Genomic DNA, 18,641 nt, shown 5'->3' with positions numbered 1-18,641 from the left:
GCGAGCAGGCCAGAGGTGGATGAACGCAGAGCCCTTGTTTGGGTGTAGGGCCTGATCAGAGCCTGAAGGTACTGAGGTGCCGTTCCCCTCACAGCTCCGTAGGCAAGCACCATGGTCTTGTAGCGGATGCGAGCTTCAACTGGAAGCCAGTGGAGAGAGCGGAGGAGCGGGGTGACGTGAGAGAACTTGGGAAGGTTGAACACCAGACGGGCTGCGGCGTTCTGGATGAGTTGTAGGGGTTTGATGGCACAGGCAGGGAGCCCAGCCAACAGCGAGTTGCAGTAATCCAGACGGGAGATGACAAGTGCCTGGATTAGGACCTGCGCCGCTTCCTGTGTGAGGCAGGGTCGTACTCTGCGGATGTTGTAGAGCATGAACCTACAGGAACGGGCCACCGCCTTGATGTTAGTTGAGAACGACAGGGTGTTGTCCAGGATCACGCCAAGGTTCTTAGCGCTCTGGGAGGAGGACACAATGGAGTTGTCAACCGTGATGGCGAGATCATGGAACGGGCAGTCCTTCCCCGGGAGGAAGAGCAGCTCCGTCTTGCCGAGGTTCAGCTTGAGGTGGTGATCCGTCATCCACACTGATATGTCTGCCAGACATGCAGAGATGCGATTCGCCACCTGGTCATCAGAAGGGGGAAAGGAGAAGATTAATTGTGTGTCGTCTGCATAGCAGTGATAGGAGAGACCATGTGAGGTTATGACAGAGCCAAGTGACTTGGTGTATAGCGAGAATAGGAGAGGGCCTAGAACAGAGCCCTGGGGGACACCAGTGGTGAGAGCGCGTGGTGAGGAGACAGATTCTCGCCACGCCACCTGGTAGGAGCGACCTGTCAGGTAGGACGCAATCCAAGCGTGGGCCGCGCCGGAGATGCCCAACTCGGAGAGGGTGGAGAGGAGGATCTGATGGTTCACAGTATCGAAGGCAGCCGATAGGTCTAGAAGGATGAGAGCAGAGGAGAGAGAGTTAGCTTTAGCAGTGCGGAGCGCCTCCGTGATACAGAGAAGAGCAGTCTCAGTTGAGTGACTAGTCTTGAAACCTGACTGATTTGGATCAAGAAGGTCATTCTGAGAGAGATAGCAGGAGAGCTGGCCAAGGACGGCACGTTCAAGAGTTTTGGAGAGAAAAGAAAGAAGGGATACTGGTCTGTAGTTGTTGACATCGGAGGGATCGAGTGTAGGTTTTTTCAGAAGGGGTGCAACTCTCGCTCTCTTGAAGACGGAAGGGACGTAGCCAGCGGTCAAGGATGAGTTGATGAGCGAGGTGAGGTAAGGGAGAAGGTCTCCGGAAATGGTCTGGAGAAGAGAGGAGGGGATAGGGTCAAGCGGGCAGGTTGTTGGGCGGCCGGCCGTCACAAGACGCGAGATTTCATCTGGAGAGAGAGGGGAGAAAGAGGTCAAAGCACAGGGTAGGGCAGTGTGAGCAGAACCAGCGGTGTCGTTTGACTTAGCAAACGAGGATCGGATGTCGTCGACCTTCTTTTCAAAATGGTTGACGAAGTCGTCTGCAGAGAGGGAGGAGGGGGGGGAGGGGGAGGAGGATTCAGGAGGGAGGAGAAGGTGGCAAAGAGCTTCCTAGGGTTAGAGGCAGATGCTTGGAATTTAGAGTGGTAGAAAGTGGCTTTAGCAGCAGAGACAGAAGAGGAAAATGTAGAGAGGAGGGAGTGAAAGGATGCCAGGTCCGCAGGGAGGCGAGTTTTCCTCCATTTCCGCTCGGCTGCCCGGAGCCCTGTTCTGTGAGCTCGCAATGAGTCGTCGAGCCACGGAGCGGGAGGGGAGGACCGAGCCGGCCTGGAGGATAGGGGACATAGAGAGTCAAAGGATGCAGAAAGGGAGGAGAGGAGGGTTGAGGAGGCAGAATCAGGAGATAGGTTGGAGAAGGTTTGGGCAGAGGGAAGAGATGATAGGATGGAAGAGGAGAGAGTAGCGGGGGAGAGAGAGCGAAGGTTGGGACGGCGCGATACCATCCGAGTAGGGGCAGTGTGGGAAGTGTTGGATGAGAGCGAGAGGGAAAAGGATACAAGGTAGTGGTCGGAGACTTGGAGGGGAGTTGCAATGAGGTTAGTGGAAGAACAGCATCTAGTAAAGATGAGGTCAAGCGTATTGCCTGCCTTGTGAGTAGGGGGGGAAGGTGAGAGGGTGAGGTCAAAAGAGGAGAGGAGTGGAAAGAAGGAGGCAGAGAGGAATGAGTCAAAGGTAGACATGGGGAGGTTAAAGTCACCCAGAACTGTGAGAGGTGAGCCGTCCTCAGGAAAGGAGCTTATCAAGGCATCAAGCTCATTGATGAACTCTCCAAGGGAACCTGGAGGGCGATAAATGATAAGGATGTTAAGCTTGAAAGGGCTGGTAACTGTGACAGCATGGAATTCAAAGGAGGCGATAGACAGATGGGTAAGGGGAGAAAGAGAGAATGACCACTTGGGAGAGATGAGGATCCCGGTGCCACCACCCCGCTGACCAGAAGCTCTCGGGGTGTGCGAGAACACGTGGGCAGACGAAGAGAGAGCAGTAGGAGTAGCAGTGTTATCTGTGGTGAGCCATGTTTCCGTCAGTGCCAAGAAGTCGAGGGACTGGAGGGACGCATAGGCTGAGATGAGCTCTGCCTTGTTGGCCGCGGATCGGCAGTTCCAGAGGCTACCGGAGACCTGGAACTCCACGTGGGTCGTGCGGGCTGGGACCACCAGGTTAGGGTGGGCGCGGCCACGCGGTGTGAAGCGTTTGTATGGTCTGTGCAGAGAGGAGAGAACAGGGATAGACAGACACATAGTTGACAGGCTACAGAAGAGGCTACGCTAAAGCAAAGGAGATTAGAATGACAAGTGGGCTACACGACTCGAATGTTCAGAAAGTTAAGCTTACGTTGCAAAAAAAATAAATAAAATAAAAGATCTAATTGACTAAAATGATATAGTACTGCTGGCTGGTGAAGTAGCCTGGCTAGCAGTGGCTGCGTTGTTGAAAGTGAAGCTGGCTAGGTGACCTCGACAATTTCTCTAAATTTCTCTAAACTACACAATTATCATGGATACAAGGACAGCAAAGACAACTAGCTAACACTACGCTAATCAAGTCGTTCCGTTGTAATGTAAGTTTCTACAGTGCTGCTATTCGGTAGAAGTTGGCTAGCTAGCAGTGTTAGCTAGCAGTGTTGACCCATCATTATGGGGAGCACTGGGGACACTCTCTGTTTGAACAGGGATCCAGGATCAGACATTAAACCACTATTTACTATCTCCTCACCACCACTAGCCCCATTAAAAGAGCTAGTCTGCCAAGCACAGTGTATAGGCTATATAGCACATTGGGATGAATACTACCCTCCGTCTTTCCCGTCACCTCTGTTTGAACAGGCCTTTAGTATTAGCTTAGCTTTAAGTATTTTATTTTAATCTGAGGCGGAACACAGCAGACCCTAGTGTGCCCCTCAAATATAGTCTACTCCTTTAATATTAATGGAGAGCTGTGCTCTGGTCCTGGTATGGTCCCCCCATTGAACCATAGGGCTGACCGATGTAGACGTTGTGTGGAAGGTGAGTGGGTTTAATACAGCTCACTACAGCACAGTGCAGAGTACTACAGAATAATAATCTTCCTCTTGGTGATACTTTATAGTCCCAAGCCAAATAACTAGTATAATTTGATGTTAGCCCTATAGAAAGCCTTTAGATTGCACTTTTGTAGGGCTAGAGAAGCATTGACTGGTTTAGCCAATAAGCAGGCTTTTGCCAAGGTGTTCCTCCACCTCTCTGTTAACTGGTGTGTTCAGGACATTTTAGACTTCTTTAATTAAAGTGCTACATAATACAAAGTACAACTGTTCCATTATATTTTATTTTAGGATGATGAGCAAATCCAACAACTGACTGCTACGATAGTAGATCCCATCTTTGTTTCCTACTGCGATCTTTACACTCTGCATGATCTCTATGCCCAATTATCCTAAAAGCATGATACATACTAAGAGCCTGCCAGCAGTGGTACCAGCTTTCACAGGATCAGCACAAACTGGCAGCAGACATGACAAAGGGTGTGTTTGTGTGTGTTGGCATGGATCAACACATGAGATTTACAGCTGAAGATGATCCTACATGGCTGTCTGTCCAATCTGTTTCCGTGGTAACCGCTGGCCCTCTCAACCCTTAGTTGGGTAAAAATAACAACTTGTGTCTAGGAGACTAAATTAGATGTGAGATATTATTAAAAAAGATTGGACAATATACACAGTTCAAAATGAGAGAGAGGGAGGCAGAGGGGGAGGCAGAGGGGGAGGCAGAGGGAGGCAGAGGGAGGCAGAGGGAGAGTGAGAGAGCGCTGTGGTGGTAGTAAACAACATCAACTCAGACATCATAATAACATGTTGCCTTACATTACTTTGCTTGTGTGTTTGTGTCTCTGTGTGTGTCTATTGCTTTTAATTAGATCAGCCAAGCACTTCTGTAGACAAAGTAAGTGTCTGAAATAGCACCCTATTCATTATATAGTGCACTGCTTTTGACCAGAGCCCATATGTCTCTGGTCAAAAGTAGTGCACTATATAGCAGTACAGATGTAGGATCTTAACTTGATTACCCTGTTGCTGGAGAACGTTTCTGCAATGCAGGAAATTTTTTACTTGTAGTGCATTTGCACCCTTTTCCATATATACAGATGTAGTATCTTAATTTTAGCCACTTTGAAATTTCAGACTTGATTTTCCGTTACAAAAAAATTCCATTAATTATAATTCACATAATATTTCACATTTCCTGTTGCTGCAGGATTATTTTCCTTCTTTAGCAAACTGGCTAAAATTAAGATCCTACATCTGTATACATGGAAAAGGGTGCAATTTCGGACGCACATAGGACTCTGAGTACGTCACATAGCCTGATCCCTACATAATATTATGAAGGCCTCCATCCATAGGAGAGGATATCTAGCTAATATATATGCAAAATGCAGAGCAGAATGGAAATTGTGTGCATATTAAGCCTTCTGTTGGCTGATCACTACACTAGGGGAATTAGTCTGTCACCAACTTCAACCAGGGTTTTTCCATAAGCCTCTCTCTCTTTCTCTCTCTCTCTCTCTCTGTTTCTGTCTTTTTCTCTTTCTCTCCATCTCTCTCAGAGATGAAAGGAAAATTATGTATTAGTTTTAATTCGCTGTAGTGTAAGTTAAATTATTTTCTTTCAGGTGTGAAGCAACACTAGAAAATATTCTATTATGTAAATCTCATTCAAATTGCTGATTCATAGCATATTTGAGGCCCTTTCACATAATAACATGTAGATTTGTTTAAAACACATTAAATCACAGGTGATAAATTATCTAGGAAATGTCTAACTTGTTTTCAAAGTGGAGTGAAAGTGTTTGCTGAATAACAGACATCAATATATTACTTCTGCAAAATATTTAATTGACTATATCTAATTATAGTAAATGTATTTAGTTGAAGAAGATACTCATGTCTCTGCAACATGGTGTATTTTTCTTTTTCTTACCAAATAAATCATTCTTTTCATTGTAATTTTTTGTTGGGGCGTGGGGCTACAGGTCCAATATTCATATATCAATTCACACACTCAGTTTATACCAATATGTACCTGTAGGCTGCCACTAAGAGATGCATCATATTGATCACACAGGATTTTGTAATAATACAATTGGTATGTAAAGGAACAGAAAGTGGGCCTACACCCCCAACTCCTATTCCACTCTGTCTCCGTCCAACCACCCGCATTCCCCCCACCAGGAACACATGGTTTTCACCCGGTCCCACCCCGCTAGCAACACAGGTTGGTTGTCAGTCCCCACCCCCACATATCTCTGTCTACCCACCTGCCTCCCCACCACTTATCCCCTATGTGTTGGGCTTCGGATGATTCTAATGTTATAACTTCTAATAGTAACTGTATCTGCTGGCGGATTGGGTGAGAGTGAGAGTGATTGCCGTCGTTTCAACCTTGACTTCCAATGCTATGCCGATGACATCCAGATCTGCCTCAGCACCAAATCCCTCCTCAACCCACCTCTGACCCACATTGAATCCTGCCTCTCTACAATAAATGGATGCAACAGTCGGAAGTCCTCTTCATCGGCACCAAATCCGCTCTCACCAAAGCTGGCAACCTCACCCTCACCATTGATGACACCACTGTGTCCCCCCCCCACACACAACCTTGGTGTCATCCTGGACTCCACCCTCTCCTTTGAACACCACATGACAGACTGTCAAATCCTCATTCTTCTACCTCCGCAACATAGCCAAAGTCAGGTCCTCCATCTCCAGTCCTGCCTCTGAAACCCTCAATCATGCATTAATCTCCTCCCGTCTTGAGTACTGCAACTCACTGCTCTCCGGCATCAACTCCAGCTCCCTCCATCTGCTCCAAATGGTTCAAAACTCTGCAACCTGACTCCCCACACTATGTCCTGGCAGCACATCACCCCTGTCCTCTGTGAACTCCACTGGCTCCTTGTCTCCCAACGCATTGATTACAATATCCTCTTTCTGACCTACAAAGTCTTTCACCCCCTTACCTCTCAGACCTTCTTCTCCCCTACCAACCCAGACGTGCACTCCGTTCCACCACAACAGGCCACTTTGTCATCCCTAGGTCCAAGTTCCAGAGCTTCAGCAACAGGGCCTTCTCCAGGGTTGCTCCTAGACTTTGGAACTCAGTCCCTCCATCCATCCGTGATTCTGATTCCATCACTAACTTTCAGTCTCTCCTAAAGCCCCACCTCTTTGACAAAGCCTAACCTTTTACATTTTGCGCCAAATAGAAATTGTGTGAGCAATAATAGGATCAAAGGGTAGTTTACATTGTTTAAGGGATATATCAGTGAAGACCACCTCTTCCAGAGCAATAGGATACAGCATATTTCTCTCTATACTCAGCCAGGGGGTGGAAGAATCATGTCTAAACCAATTTAGGATGGGGAGAAATGCTAGTGCCTGGAAATACAATTTAAAGTTTGGTGCAGATAGTCCTGCCTATGTCTTTCTCTCTTTGTATGCTTGATAATTTTATCTGGGATCGCTTACCTTGCCATACCTTGGCATATAATGAAGAGATCTGACCATTCTAGTCTATCAAAAGCTTTTTTTGCATCAAGAGATAAAACAGCCCAAGGAGCTGTTGTTTCTGATGAAGTATCTAAGATTTGTAATAGTCGACGGAGGTTATACGAGAATAAAGTTTTTTAACAAACCCGCTTCGTCCTTGTGGACCGATTTGGATAAGTAAGTCTTGAGACGGGACGACAACATTTAGAAAAAATTGCAATAGTCAGAACATTGGGTGGCATCCTCCTTTTCTTAATAAAAGGGAAATTAGTGCTGTATTCACATCTCTCACAAATAAACCTTTGTGAACGCCTGTGTTAATCATTTCGAGCAATAGTGGACCTAATTGATTCCAAAATGTAAAATAGACCTCAGGAGGAATACCATCTTATTCAGATGATTTTCCTTTATTCATGCTATCCAATGCCTTTTTGAGTTCATTGAGAAATATTTGAGCTTCCAGCGAGGAGGCTTCCTCTGTTGAGAGAAGAGGAGCTCTTCATACTTTTAGAAAGGATTTACAAATCTATACCTCTTTTTTTTCCTCTCCAATTGGTATTTACAATTGGGGAGAAACACAATCCTGCCAAGCCGCACTGCTTCTTGACACACTGCTCACTTAACCTGGAAGCCAGCCTCACCAATTTGAAACACTGTGCAACTGGCAACCGTGTCTTGTGGCATGCGCCTGGCCCGCCACAAGAGTCGCTACAGCGCGATGGGACAAGGACAGCCCGGCCAAACCCTAACCTGGACAACGCTGGGCCAATTGTGCGCCGCCTCATGGGTCTCCCGGTCACGGCCGGCTGCGACACAACCGGGATCGAACCCAGAGCTGTAGTGACGCCTCAAGCACTGCAATGCACTACAGTGCCTTAGACTGCTGCGCCACTCGGGAGGCCCGTAATTCCCAGTGTGTGATCTATGTGATCATTACTGCATAGCGTGTTGGCCAATAAACAACTGAGACGATTACCATGGAAGTAAAGGTTGAGTCTAACTCAATGGAAAGCAAATTCTGCTCTCTGTCTTATCAATAAATGAACATTTCCAGTTCTGATATCTTATTACAGTTGCATTATTTTTAATAAAACCTTTGCTGGCATCCCATAGTTTCAGGGGGTCATCGACTGAATTTTTATTGATCATTATGAATGACTTTAGTTCAATTTAAAATTGATCACAAAATGTACGATTATGTAGTAGTGAAACGTTGAAACACACATCTTGTGGCCCTTAGGAGATTCTGAAATGTGTAATTGGCAGTAGTATGTCTGGTAATTGGACAAGATCATATATTGAATTTCTATTTTCTTAATATTTGAAAATAGAGGTCTAGATGATAATATATAATCGATTAGGGAGAATGTTTTATGCCTGCTTGAGTAGAAGAGGCTGATGAAAAAGCAGCCAGTTTGTACAAATGGTTCTGCATTCTATGTGTGTCCTTATGGAGCAGGTGTGTTTCTTTGAAGTGTTGCTATAGCAATATGGTTTCTTGCTAGGATATCAAAACAGCTGGAATGTTTGATTGGACAATTTAGGGCTTTAAGAGTAGCTAGCGTTGCCATTGTTTTTCAAACAGGAATGTTATATTAAAAATGTCATTGTTATCTTTAGTGTTGATAAGCCTATGGATGTGTAACAAAAGCAGGATCCACTGGGGAACCCACCCATTGGTCGTCAAAAATGATGTGCAAGAAATGCAATCTATACTCTAGACCTTCACAATAATTAATCATAACCTGTAAGCCAAGTCCTCCCTGGGAGATAAACTCATTAGCGTAAACGGAGGGGGACAGCAAAAAAAAATTAAAATGAATTTTGTGGTACTGGCCATCTATCCTCAACAGTAGTACGTTAAAAATAGTAGGGGAATAGCTTCCAATTTAAATAGCCATATTTAGCCCATATAGGGATGCAGTGCACTGTAGCCCCACAAGGAAGCAACCCCAGTCTGTATGACCCTTCAATAAATTGACCATTGTTCATTAATTGGCATGGTGTCATCATTGTCTAAATGTCCTGGACCATAGGCAATATAATATTAAACAAAGTCCAATGTTCAGCAATAATTATATTAATAAAAGTGATATTTTTACCCAATTGAAGGGGTGTCCTCGTCATTGTCTTATGCTGACGGCAGCATCATAGCCATAGGCTAGGCTGTATGATCTAATGTCTGGATCTCTGGTTTTGATAACCATAGATGTAGAACCCTAGCTAGATAAGCTGGTGTTGTCGAGCCCCTATATGATATATTGTCTATGCTAATGCCTTTATCTGTTCTGAACATGGTGCTCCTCTGAGTGGGCTGTCGTGGCCGTCGTCTCTGGCAGTGCATTTGTTGTTGTTGTTATTAAGCTGTAATTCCTCAATCTGTCCTGCAGATGGTGCTCCTCTGAGTGGGCTGTCGTGGCCGTCGTCTCTGGCGGTGGTGGCTGTTTCCTTGTCTGGTCTCTTCACCTTTGTCTTCCTCATGCTGGCCTGCCTCTGCTGCAAGAAGGGACACATCGGCTTTAAGGTGAGGCTCAGACACCGACGTACGCATGGACGCACACACACACACACACAGACGCGCACACTGCACCATGTACTATTTTCCATTTGGAAGTGCTGTTCATATAAGTGATCTGCACACTAACACAGAGCTGATGACAGCCATTAGACGGGTTTGACATGTTACTCCCTCAAACTGCTCTCAGATAAAACCTCCTCCAGTGACTGTGTGTGTGTGTGTGCTCTGACACATTTTTAGCTCCTAAGCAATTTTGCAGTATTATTTTTTTTACATTATTAGCCTAGAACATTTTTTTGAGTTATTACATAAACCGGAAATAACTTTGGGATATCAGAGCGGCAGTAACTCACCAGCATTCCGACCAGAAATACGGCTTTCCCGAATTGGATCCTTTGTTCGTACCCTCCAGGGCAATTTAACGTATGCCAGAGGCTGCTCCAAGACTCCGCTGACAGAGAAGAGGTATTCGTAGTGGACTTCTAGTCTGACTCAGGTGTGCACTTCTGAGTATATTCCTCATAAATGTTCAGTCCCTGGACAATAAAGTAGACCAGCTCAGGGCCAAGATCTCCTTCCAGAGAGACAACAGGGACTGCAACATACTCTGTTTCACGGAATCATAGCTCTTTCCGGATATACATTTACTGTCCCCGTCCATACAGCCAGCTGGGTTCTCAGTACATTGTGCAGATAGGAATAAAGAACTCTTCGGGAAGAAGAAAGGTGGAAGTGTGTGTTTCATGATTAACAACTCATGGTGTGATTGTGGTAACATACAGGAACTCAAGTCCTTTTGTTCACACAACCTACAATCAAATGCCGACCACATTTCCTCCCAAGATAATTATCTTTGGTTATTGTCACAGCTGTGTATATTCCCCCTCAAGCCGATACCACGATGGCCCTTTAGGAACTACATTGGACTTTTTGAAAACTAATATCTCGAGGCCGCATTTATTGTAGCAGGAGATTTTAACAAAGCAAATCTGAGGAAAACGCGACCAAAGTTCTATCAACACATTGCCTGTAGTACTCGCACTTTGTTACTCTCTCTTCCGGGATGGCTTCAAGGCCCTCCCCCGCCCTCCCTTCGGCAAATCAGATCACAAATCCATTCTGCTCCTCCCTTCCTATAGGCAGGAACTCAAACAGAAAGTACCCGTGCTAAGGTCTATTCAATGTTGTTCTGACCAATCGAAATCTATGCTTCAAGATTGTTTTGATCACGCTGACTGGGATATGTTCCGGGTTGCCTCTGAGACTAACATTGACGTATATACTGACAAGGTGACCGAGTTCATAAGGAAATGTATAGGGGATGTGGTTCCCACTGTGATGATTAAAACCTAGCCAAACCAAAAACCGTGGATAGATGGCAGCATTCAAAACGGAAAGCGTTACCCACCGCATTTAAGTCCTCAAAGCATGCACAGACCAGCTGGCTGGAGTGTTTACAAACATATTACATTTTTCCCTGTCCCAGTCTGCTGTTCCTACTTGCTTCAAGATGTCCACCAATGTTCCTGAACCCAAGAAAGCAAAGTTAACTGAACTAAATGACTATCGCCCCGTAGCACTCACTTCTGTCATCATGAAGTGCTTTGAGTGTCACGGATCCCTCCGTAACTTTCATTACACACACCTGTCCCCCACACTTGTATAAGTGTGCCCTTTGGTTTCCATTGGGCTGTCCATTATTGTTACAATGTCCATTGGTGCGTGTGTGTACCTGTGCTGTGTGTTTTGGGCTTTCGTGCCATTGTGGATTGTGCAGATGATTACGGGTCTCGTCCCGTGTGTTAATCATTGTGTGCATGTGTTATTTATTCAAGGTACTCCTCGCTCTTTTGTTTGGGTTTCAACACTGTGTTTTTGTATGGTGTTTGTTTGGTCTTCGTCCCCTTGCCTTTACACGGCATGCCGTAATTTGGGTACAATAGAAAAAACTATTACGCATTCCTGCGTCTGTCTCCTGAATCATTTATGCAAGCGTGACATTGAGAGGCTAATTAAGGATCATATCACCTCCACCTTACCTGACACCCTAGACCCACTGCAATTTGCATACGGCCCACGGACAATGCAATCGCCATCGCACTGCACATCTGGACAAGATGAATACCTATGTAAGAATGTTGTTCATTGACTACAGCTCAGCCTTCAATACCATAGTACCCTCCAAGCTTATCATTAAGCTTGGGGCCCTGAGTCTGAATCATGCCCTGTGTAACTATGTCCTGGACTTCCTGACGGAACGCTCCCAGGTAGAGAAGGTAGGAAACAACACCTCCACTTCTCTGATCCTCAACACAGGAGCCCCACAAAGGTGCGTTTTTAGGTCTCTCCTGTACTCCCTGTTCATCCATGACTGAGTGGCCACGCATGCCTCCAACTCAATCATCAAGTTTGCGGACGACATAACAATGGTAGGCCTGATTACCAATAATGGCGAAACAGTCTACAGGGAGGAGGTGAGGGCCATGGGAGTGTGGTGCCAGGAAAATAACTTTTCCCTCAACAAAACGAAGGAGCTGAACAGCAGAGGGAGCACAGCAGAGGGACAGCAGAGGGAGTACGCCCCAATCCAAATCGACGGGCCGCAGTGGAGAAGGTGAAAAGCTTCAAGTTCCTTGGTGTACACATCACTGACAATCTGAAATGGTCCACCCACACATACAGTGTGGTGAAGAAGGCACAACAGCGCCTCTTCAACCTCAGGAGGCTGAAGAAATTCAGCTAGGACACTAAGACCCTTACAAACTTTTACAGATGCACTATTTAATCACCGCCTGGTACGGCAACTGTATCGTTCGCAACCGCAGGGCTCTCCAGAGGGTGCGGTCAGCCCAACGCATCACTGGGGGCATACTGCCTGCCCTCCAGGACGTCTACAGCACCCGATGTCACAGGAAGGGCAAAAAAATCATTAAGGACATCAACTATCCGAGCCACGGCCTGTTCACCCACCGCTATCATTCAGAAGGCGAGATCAGTACAGGTGCATCAATGCTGGGACCGAGAGACTGAAAAACATCTATCAAAACAAAGTTTATTTGTCACGTGCGCCGACTACAACAGGTGTAGACCTTACAGTGAAATGCTTACTTACCAACATTGCAAAAAAAGGTATTAGGTGACCAATAGGTAAGTAAAGAAATAAAAACAACAGTAAAACGACAGTGAACAATAACAGTAGCGAGGCTATACACAGTAGCGAGGCTATAACAGTAGCGGGGCTACATACAGGCAACGGTTAGTCAGGCTGATTGAGGTAGTATGTACATGTAGATATGGTTAAAGTGATTATTCATATACGATGAACAGAGAGTAGCAGTAGCGTAAAAGAGGGGGTGGTGGGTGGCGGGACACAATGCAGATAGCCTGGTTAGCCAATGTGCGGGGGCACTGGTTGGTCGGGCCAATTGAGGTAGTATGTACATGAATGTATAGTTAAAGTGACTATGCATATATGATTAACAGAGAGTAGCAGCAGCGTAAAAGGGGGGTTGGGGGAGGGGCACACAATGCAAATAGTCTGTGTAGCCATTTGATTACCTGTTCAAGAGTCTTATGGCTTGGGTGTAAAAACTGTTGAGAAGCCTTTTTGTCCTAGACTTGGCGCTCTGGTACCGTTTGCCATGCGGTAGTAGAGAGAACAGTCTATGACTGGTGGCTGGGGTCTTTGACAATTTTTAGGGCCTTCCTCTGACACCGCCTGGTGTAGAGTTCATGGATGGCAGACAGCTGTCATGATGTTGGCCTGAGGGGGGAGGTTTATGACCCCCATAAATACCTTTTCCCTTTTTCCTCTCTCTACTCTACCGATGTGACTATTGAAAATTCCTTTGTTAACATAGAGAGTCTGGTGACATCAGAAGATGGGAAACGGAACCATATTTCGGTAATCCAACCAGTTGAAAATATGCGTTGGGACTTAATGAATATGATGTCAGTTCAGTTGGCGTCTGAGACATGATTACTGATGATAGGACGACATAAACTGTATCTTGGATAATCTACACATTCTAGTTATCAGATTCACATGGAATTGTTGTGCAATTTAAATGTTTAAATATGAAACTATTTCTGAAAAGATGAAATGTAACTTTTAGCTTCTTAATGAGAGAATGGTTTGTCAGAAGAACACCACTCTGCTCACTCAGAAGCCCCGCCCAAGTGAACAGACATGGGTTATAAACTATGAAACACAGCCCTCTCTCCCAATCCTATATAAGCCCCTTGACGAAAATGTAACTTTCTGTTCCGAGGACGTTAGGGCGACGGTCCTACGTTAAAAGGGCTCAGATAATAACCTGTTCCAAGGATGTGTGGACTTGAGGTCCCCACGTTGAAAGGACAAAGACCACCTACAGAACTAAGCCACTCTTAGAGAACCTAACGAAATTAGCATCGAGTTTCAATGTGAAGGTGACGACCTACACGCCGGAAGGATGAATTTCGACTATACCAGCCAGAATATAGCATGAGCATATAGCATGGCAACCTGGTATGAACTTTGAAGTCTTATTCACTAAAGAAGTGATACCTCCTAGCCGTCGCATTAGCGCAGCAACTGTAGATGTGGGCTAGGAGAGGACGGACAGAGTAGCTGTTCTACCAAAAGACGACGGTACTACCAAGTATCCATTCTACCATCAGACATTCTTCAAAGGACAACCCGGCCTCCCATCTACGACCAACCGATCGAAGCGCAGCTCAGAGTAAACTTTTATTGCGTTTTCCTTTTTCAAATGGGTGGTAATTTAGAATGCATACTGTATTTACGATAGCATAGCTTCTCCCTTTGTTCCTCAGTCTTCCTGCTCTTTCACTCAAACCCCCCCCTTTTCTTTGTGTAACCAGTCGCTATATCGGCTCCATTCACCAGGTCCATCAATGTATGATTAATTCTGTATATATGTAATTCTGTGTGATTAGTTAGGTATTTAGTAAATAAATAATTAAACCACATTTTGTATTGCTGATTAAACTTGTTAGCCAGGGTTCGTGAAGATAACCATGAATTTACAACTTTCAGATGAGACTAAATAAGGTGAGGATTAAATATTGACTGCTATTGACGTAAAAGATTACCAGGTCTTTAAGAGTTTATTCAGAAGATAACAGCTCTATAAACATTATTTCGTGGTGCCCCGACTTTCTAGTTTATTATTTACCTGTAATATTAATTACAGATAAAGTATTTTATAGAATATCATGTCATATCACTTAATCCGGCATAGCCAAAGACACGACACAGTTTAGCCCCAGTGATGTACTGGGCCGTACGCACTACCCTCTGTAGTGCCTTGAGGTTGGAGGCCGAGAAATTGCTGTACCAGGCAGTGATGCAACCAGTCAGGTTGCTCTTGATGTTGCAGCTGTAGAACCTTTTGAGATCTGAGGACCCATGCCAAATCCTTTTAGTTTCCTGAGGGGGAATAGGCTTTGTCGTGCCCTCTTCACGACTGTCTTGGTGTGTTTGGACCATTCTAGTCTGTTGGTGATGTGGACACCAAGGAACTTGAAGCTCTCAACCTGCTCCACTACAGCCCCGTCGATGAGAATGGGGGCGTGCTCGGTCCTCCTTTTCCTGTAGTCCACAATCATATCCTTAGTCTTGGTTACGTTGAGGGATAGGTTGTTATTCTGGCACCACCCGGCCAGGTCTCTGACCTCCTCCCTATAGGCTGTCTCGTCGTTGTCTGTGATCAGGCCTACCACTGTTGTGTCGTCTGCAAACTTAATGATGGTGTTGGAGTCGTGCCTGGCCATGCAGTCGTGGGTGAACAGGGAGTACAGGAGCGGACTGAGCACGCACCCCTGGGGGGATCCAGTGTTGAGGATCAGCATGGCAGATGTGTTGCTACCCACCCTCTCCACCTGGGGGCGGCCCGTCAGGAAGTCCAGGATCCTTAGCTTAGTGGTGAGCTTTGAGGGTGCTATGGTGTTGAACGCTGAGCTGTAGTCATTGAATAGCATTCTCACATAAGTGTTCCTATTGTCCAGGTGGGAAAGGGCAGTGTGGAGTGCAAAAGAGATTGCATCATCTGTGGATCTGTTTGGGCGGTATGCAAATTGGAGTGGGTCTAGGGTTTCTGGGTTAACTTCTTATGGGCAGGTGGGACGGTAGTGTCCCACCTGGCCAACATACGGTGAAATTGCAGAGCGCAAAATTCAAACTACAGTATTATAAGCATTTAACTTTCATAAAATCACAAGTGTAATACATCAAAATAAAGCTTAACTTCTTGTTAAGCCGCGTTGTCAGATTTCAAAAAAGCTTTACGGCGAAAGCAAAGCATGCGATTATCTGAGGACAGCGCCCCGCATACCATTACATGAAAAACATATTTCAACCAGGCAGGTGCTACATGAAAGTCCGAAATAGCGATATAAAAATGCCTTACCTTTGATGATCTTCTTCTGTTGTCACCCCAAAAGGTCCCAGTTACATCATAAATTGTCCTTTTGTTCGATAATGTCCTCCTTTATATCCATAAAAACTCAGTTTAACTGGCGCGCCTCAGTCAATAATCCACCCAGTTTCCCTCCATCAAAATGCATACAAAATTAATCCCAAACGTTACTAATAAACGTTTCCAAACAAGTTTATAATCAAACCTTAGGTACCGTAATAGGTAAATAAACTATAAAATTTAAGACAGAGAATCGTTATTGTCTTTCCCGGAGAAAAATACCAAAGAACACGCTCTCTTTCACGCGCTTGGAAACACTACAGCCAAAATGGGAGCCACCTAGAAAAACTACAATTTCTGGCTCATTTTTCCAAAAACCAGCCTGAAACTCTTTCTAACGACTGTTGACATCTAGTGGAAGCCCTAGGAACTGCATTCTGGGAGGACTTAAAGTGATAGAGGTAGGCTGAATATTGTTTTTGGGGGGATGGTTTGTCCTCGGGGTTTCACTTGCCATATCAGTTCTGTTATACTCACAGACATAATTTTAACAGTTTTAGAAACTCTAGAGTGTTTTCTACCAATTACATGCATATCCTCAGGCTTCTGGGCCAGAGTAACAGGCAGTTTACTTTGGGCAAGCTTTTCATCCGGACGTCAAAATACTGCCCCCTACCCAAGAGAGGGTAATGGTGTTGATGTGAGCCATTACCAGCCTTTCAAAGCACTTCATGGCTACGGACGTGAGTGCTACGGGTCTTTAGTCATTTAGGCAGGTTGCCTTCGTGTTCTTGGGCACAGAGACTATGGTGGTCTGCTTGAAACATGTTGGTATTACAGACTCAATCAGGGACATGTTGAAAATGTCAGTGTAGACACCTGCCAGTTGGTCAGCACATGCCCGGAGCACACATCCTGGTAACCCATCTGGCCCCGCAGTCTTGTGAATGTTGACCTGTTTAATGGTCTTACTCACGTCGGCTGTGGAGAGCGTGATCACACAGTCGCCCGGAACAGCTGATGCTCTCATGCGAGCATAGACGTGATTTAGCTCGTCTGGTAGGCTCGTGTCACTGGGCAGCTCGCGGCTGTGCTTCCCTTTTGTAGTCTGTAATGGTTTGCAAGCCCTGCCACATCCAACGAGCGTCGGAGCCGGTGTAGTACGATTCAATCTTAGCCCTGTATTGATGCTTTGCCTGTTTGATGGTTCGTCGGAGGGCATAGCAGGATTTCTTATAAGCTTCTGGGTTAGTGTCCCGCACCTTGAAAGCTGCAGCTCTAGCCTTTAGCTCAGTGCGAATGTAGCCTGTAATCCATGGCTTCTGGTTGGGGTATGTACATACAGTCACTGTGGGGACGACGTCCTCGGTGCACTTATTGATAAAGCCAGTGACTGATGTGGTGTACTCCTCAATTCCATCGGAAGAATCCAGGAACATGTTCCAGTCTGTGACAGCAAAACAGTCCTGTAGTTTAGCATCTGCTTCATCTGACCACTTTTTTATAGACCGAGTCACTGGTGCTTCCTGCTTAAATTTTTTCTTGTAAGCAGGATTCAGGAGGATAGAGTTGATATCAGATTTACCAAATGGAGGGCGAGGGGGAGCTTTGTACACGTCTCTGTGTGTGGAGTACAGGTGATCTAGAATTTTTTTCCCTCTGGTTGCACATTTAACGTTTTGATGGAAATTAGGTAGAACTGATTTAAGTTTCCCTGCATTAAAGTCTCCGGCCACTAGGAGCGCCACCTCTGGGTGAGTGGTTTCCTGTTGCTTTTTTCCTTATACAGCTGACTGAGGCTTAGTGGCAGCACCCGTCTGTGGTGGTAAATAAACAGCCAAGAAAAGTATAGCTGAAAACTCTCTAGGCAAGTAGTGTGGCCTGCAATTTATCACAAGATACTCTACATTAGGCGAGCAAAATCTGGAGACTTCCTTAGATTTCGTGTGCCAGCTGTTGTTTACAAATATGCACAGACCCCCCCCCCCGTCTTACCGGAGTGTGCTGTTCCATCTTGCCGGTGCAGCGTATATCCCGCTAGCTGAATATCCATGTCGTCATTCAGCCACGATTCCGTGAAACATAAGATATTACATTTTTTGATGTCCCGTTGGTAGGATATTCGTGATCGTACCTTATCTAATTTATTGTCCAATGATTGTACGTTGGCGAGTAATCTTGACGGTAACGGCAGCTTTCCCACTCGCCTTTTGCGGATCCTAACGAGGCATCCCGCTCTGTGTCCTCTGTACCTGCGACTCTTGTCGAGTGTTAGTTGAATATCCTGTGCGTCCTGCTTGTTGATGAAAAAATCTTTGTCTAATCCGAGGTGAGTGATTGTTGTCCTGATATCCAGAAGCTCTTTTTTGCCATAAGATACGGTTGATGAAACATTATGTACAAAATAAGTTACAAATAGCAACAAAAAAACCACATAATAGCCCAATTGGCTGGGTGCCCATAAAACTGCTGCCATTTCTTCCGGCGCCATTTTATCTCAAGGCCTCCCAGTACCCTGCCCTGAACTTAGTCATTGTCACTAGCTGACTACCACTCGGTTACTGTACCATGCACCTTAGAGGTTGCTGCACTTTGTACTGTACGTAGACATGGAACAATGTTTACATACTGTTTTACTAATTTCA

At 45.5% G+C, this 18,641-nt stretch overlaps 1 protein-coding gene across 4 annotated transcripts in view; it reads left to right on the top strand.

Annotated features, from left to right (window-relative positions):
* Positions 1–18,641, top strand: part of aatkb (apoptosis-associated tyrosine kinase b) — a 104,959-nt gene that overhangs the window by 48,138 nt on the left and 38,180 nt on the right. For all 4 annotated transcript variants that reach the window (XR_011674254.1, XM_071393843.1, XM_071393842.1 and 1 more), the window contains one exon: positions 9,447–9,580. Coding sequence is in view for 3 of the 4 variants with exons in the window: in XM_071393843.1 (XP_071249944.1) it covers positions 9,447–9,580 (134 nt within the window). In the remaining variant the exon portion in view is untranslated. The remainder of the gene's footprint in view (positions 1–9,446; positions 9,581–18,641) is intronic.

Source organism: Salvelinus alpinus, chromosome 3, assembly GCF_045679555.1.
Source record: "Salvelinus alpinus chromosome 3, SLU_Salpinus.1, whole genome shotgun sequence".
Taxonomy (NCBI): Eukaryota; Metazoa; Chordata; class Actinopteri; order Salmoniformes; family Salmonidae; genus Salvelinus; species Salvelinus alpinus.
Note: the sequence above shows the minus strand (reverse complement) of the source record. Positions and strands in the feature narration are given on the sequence as shown.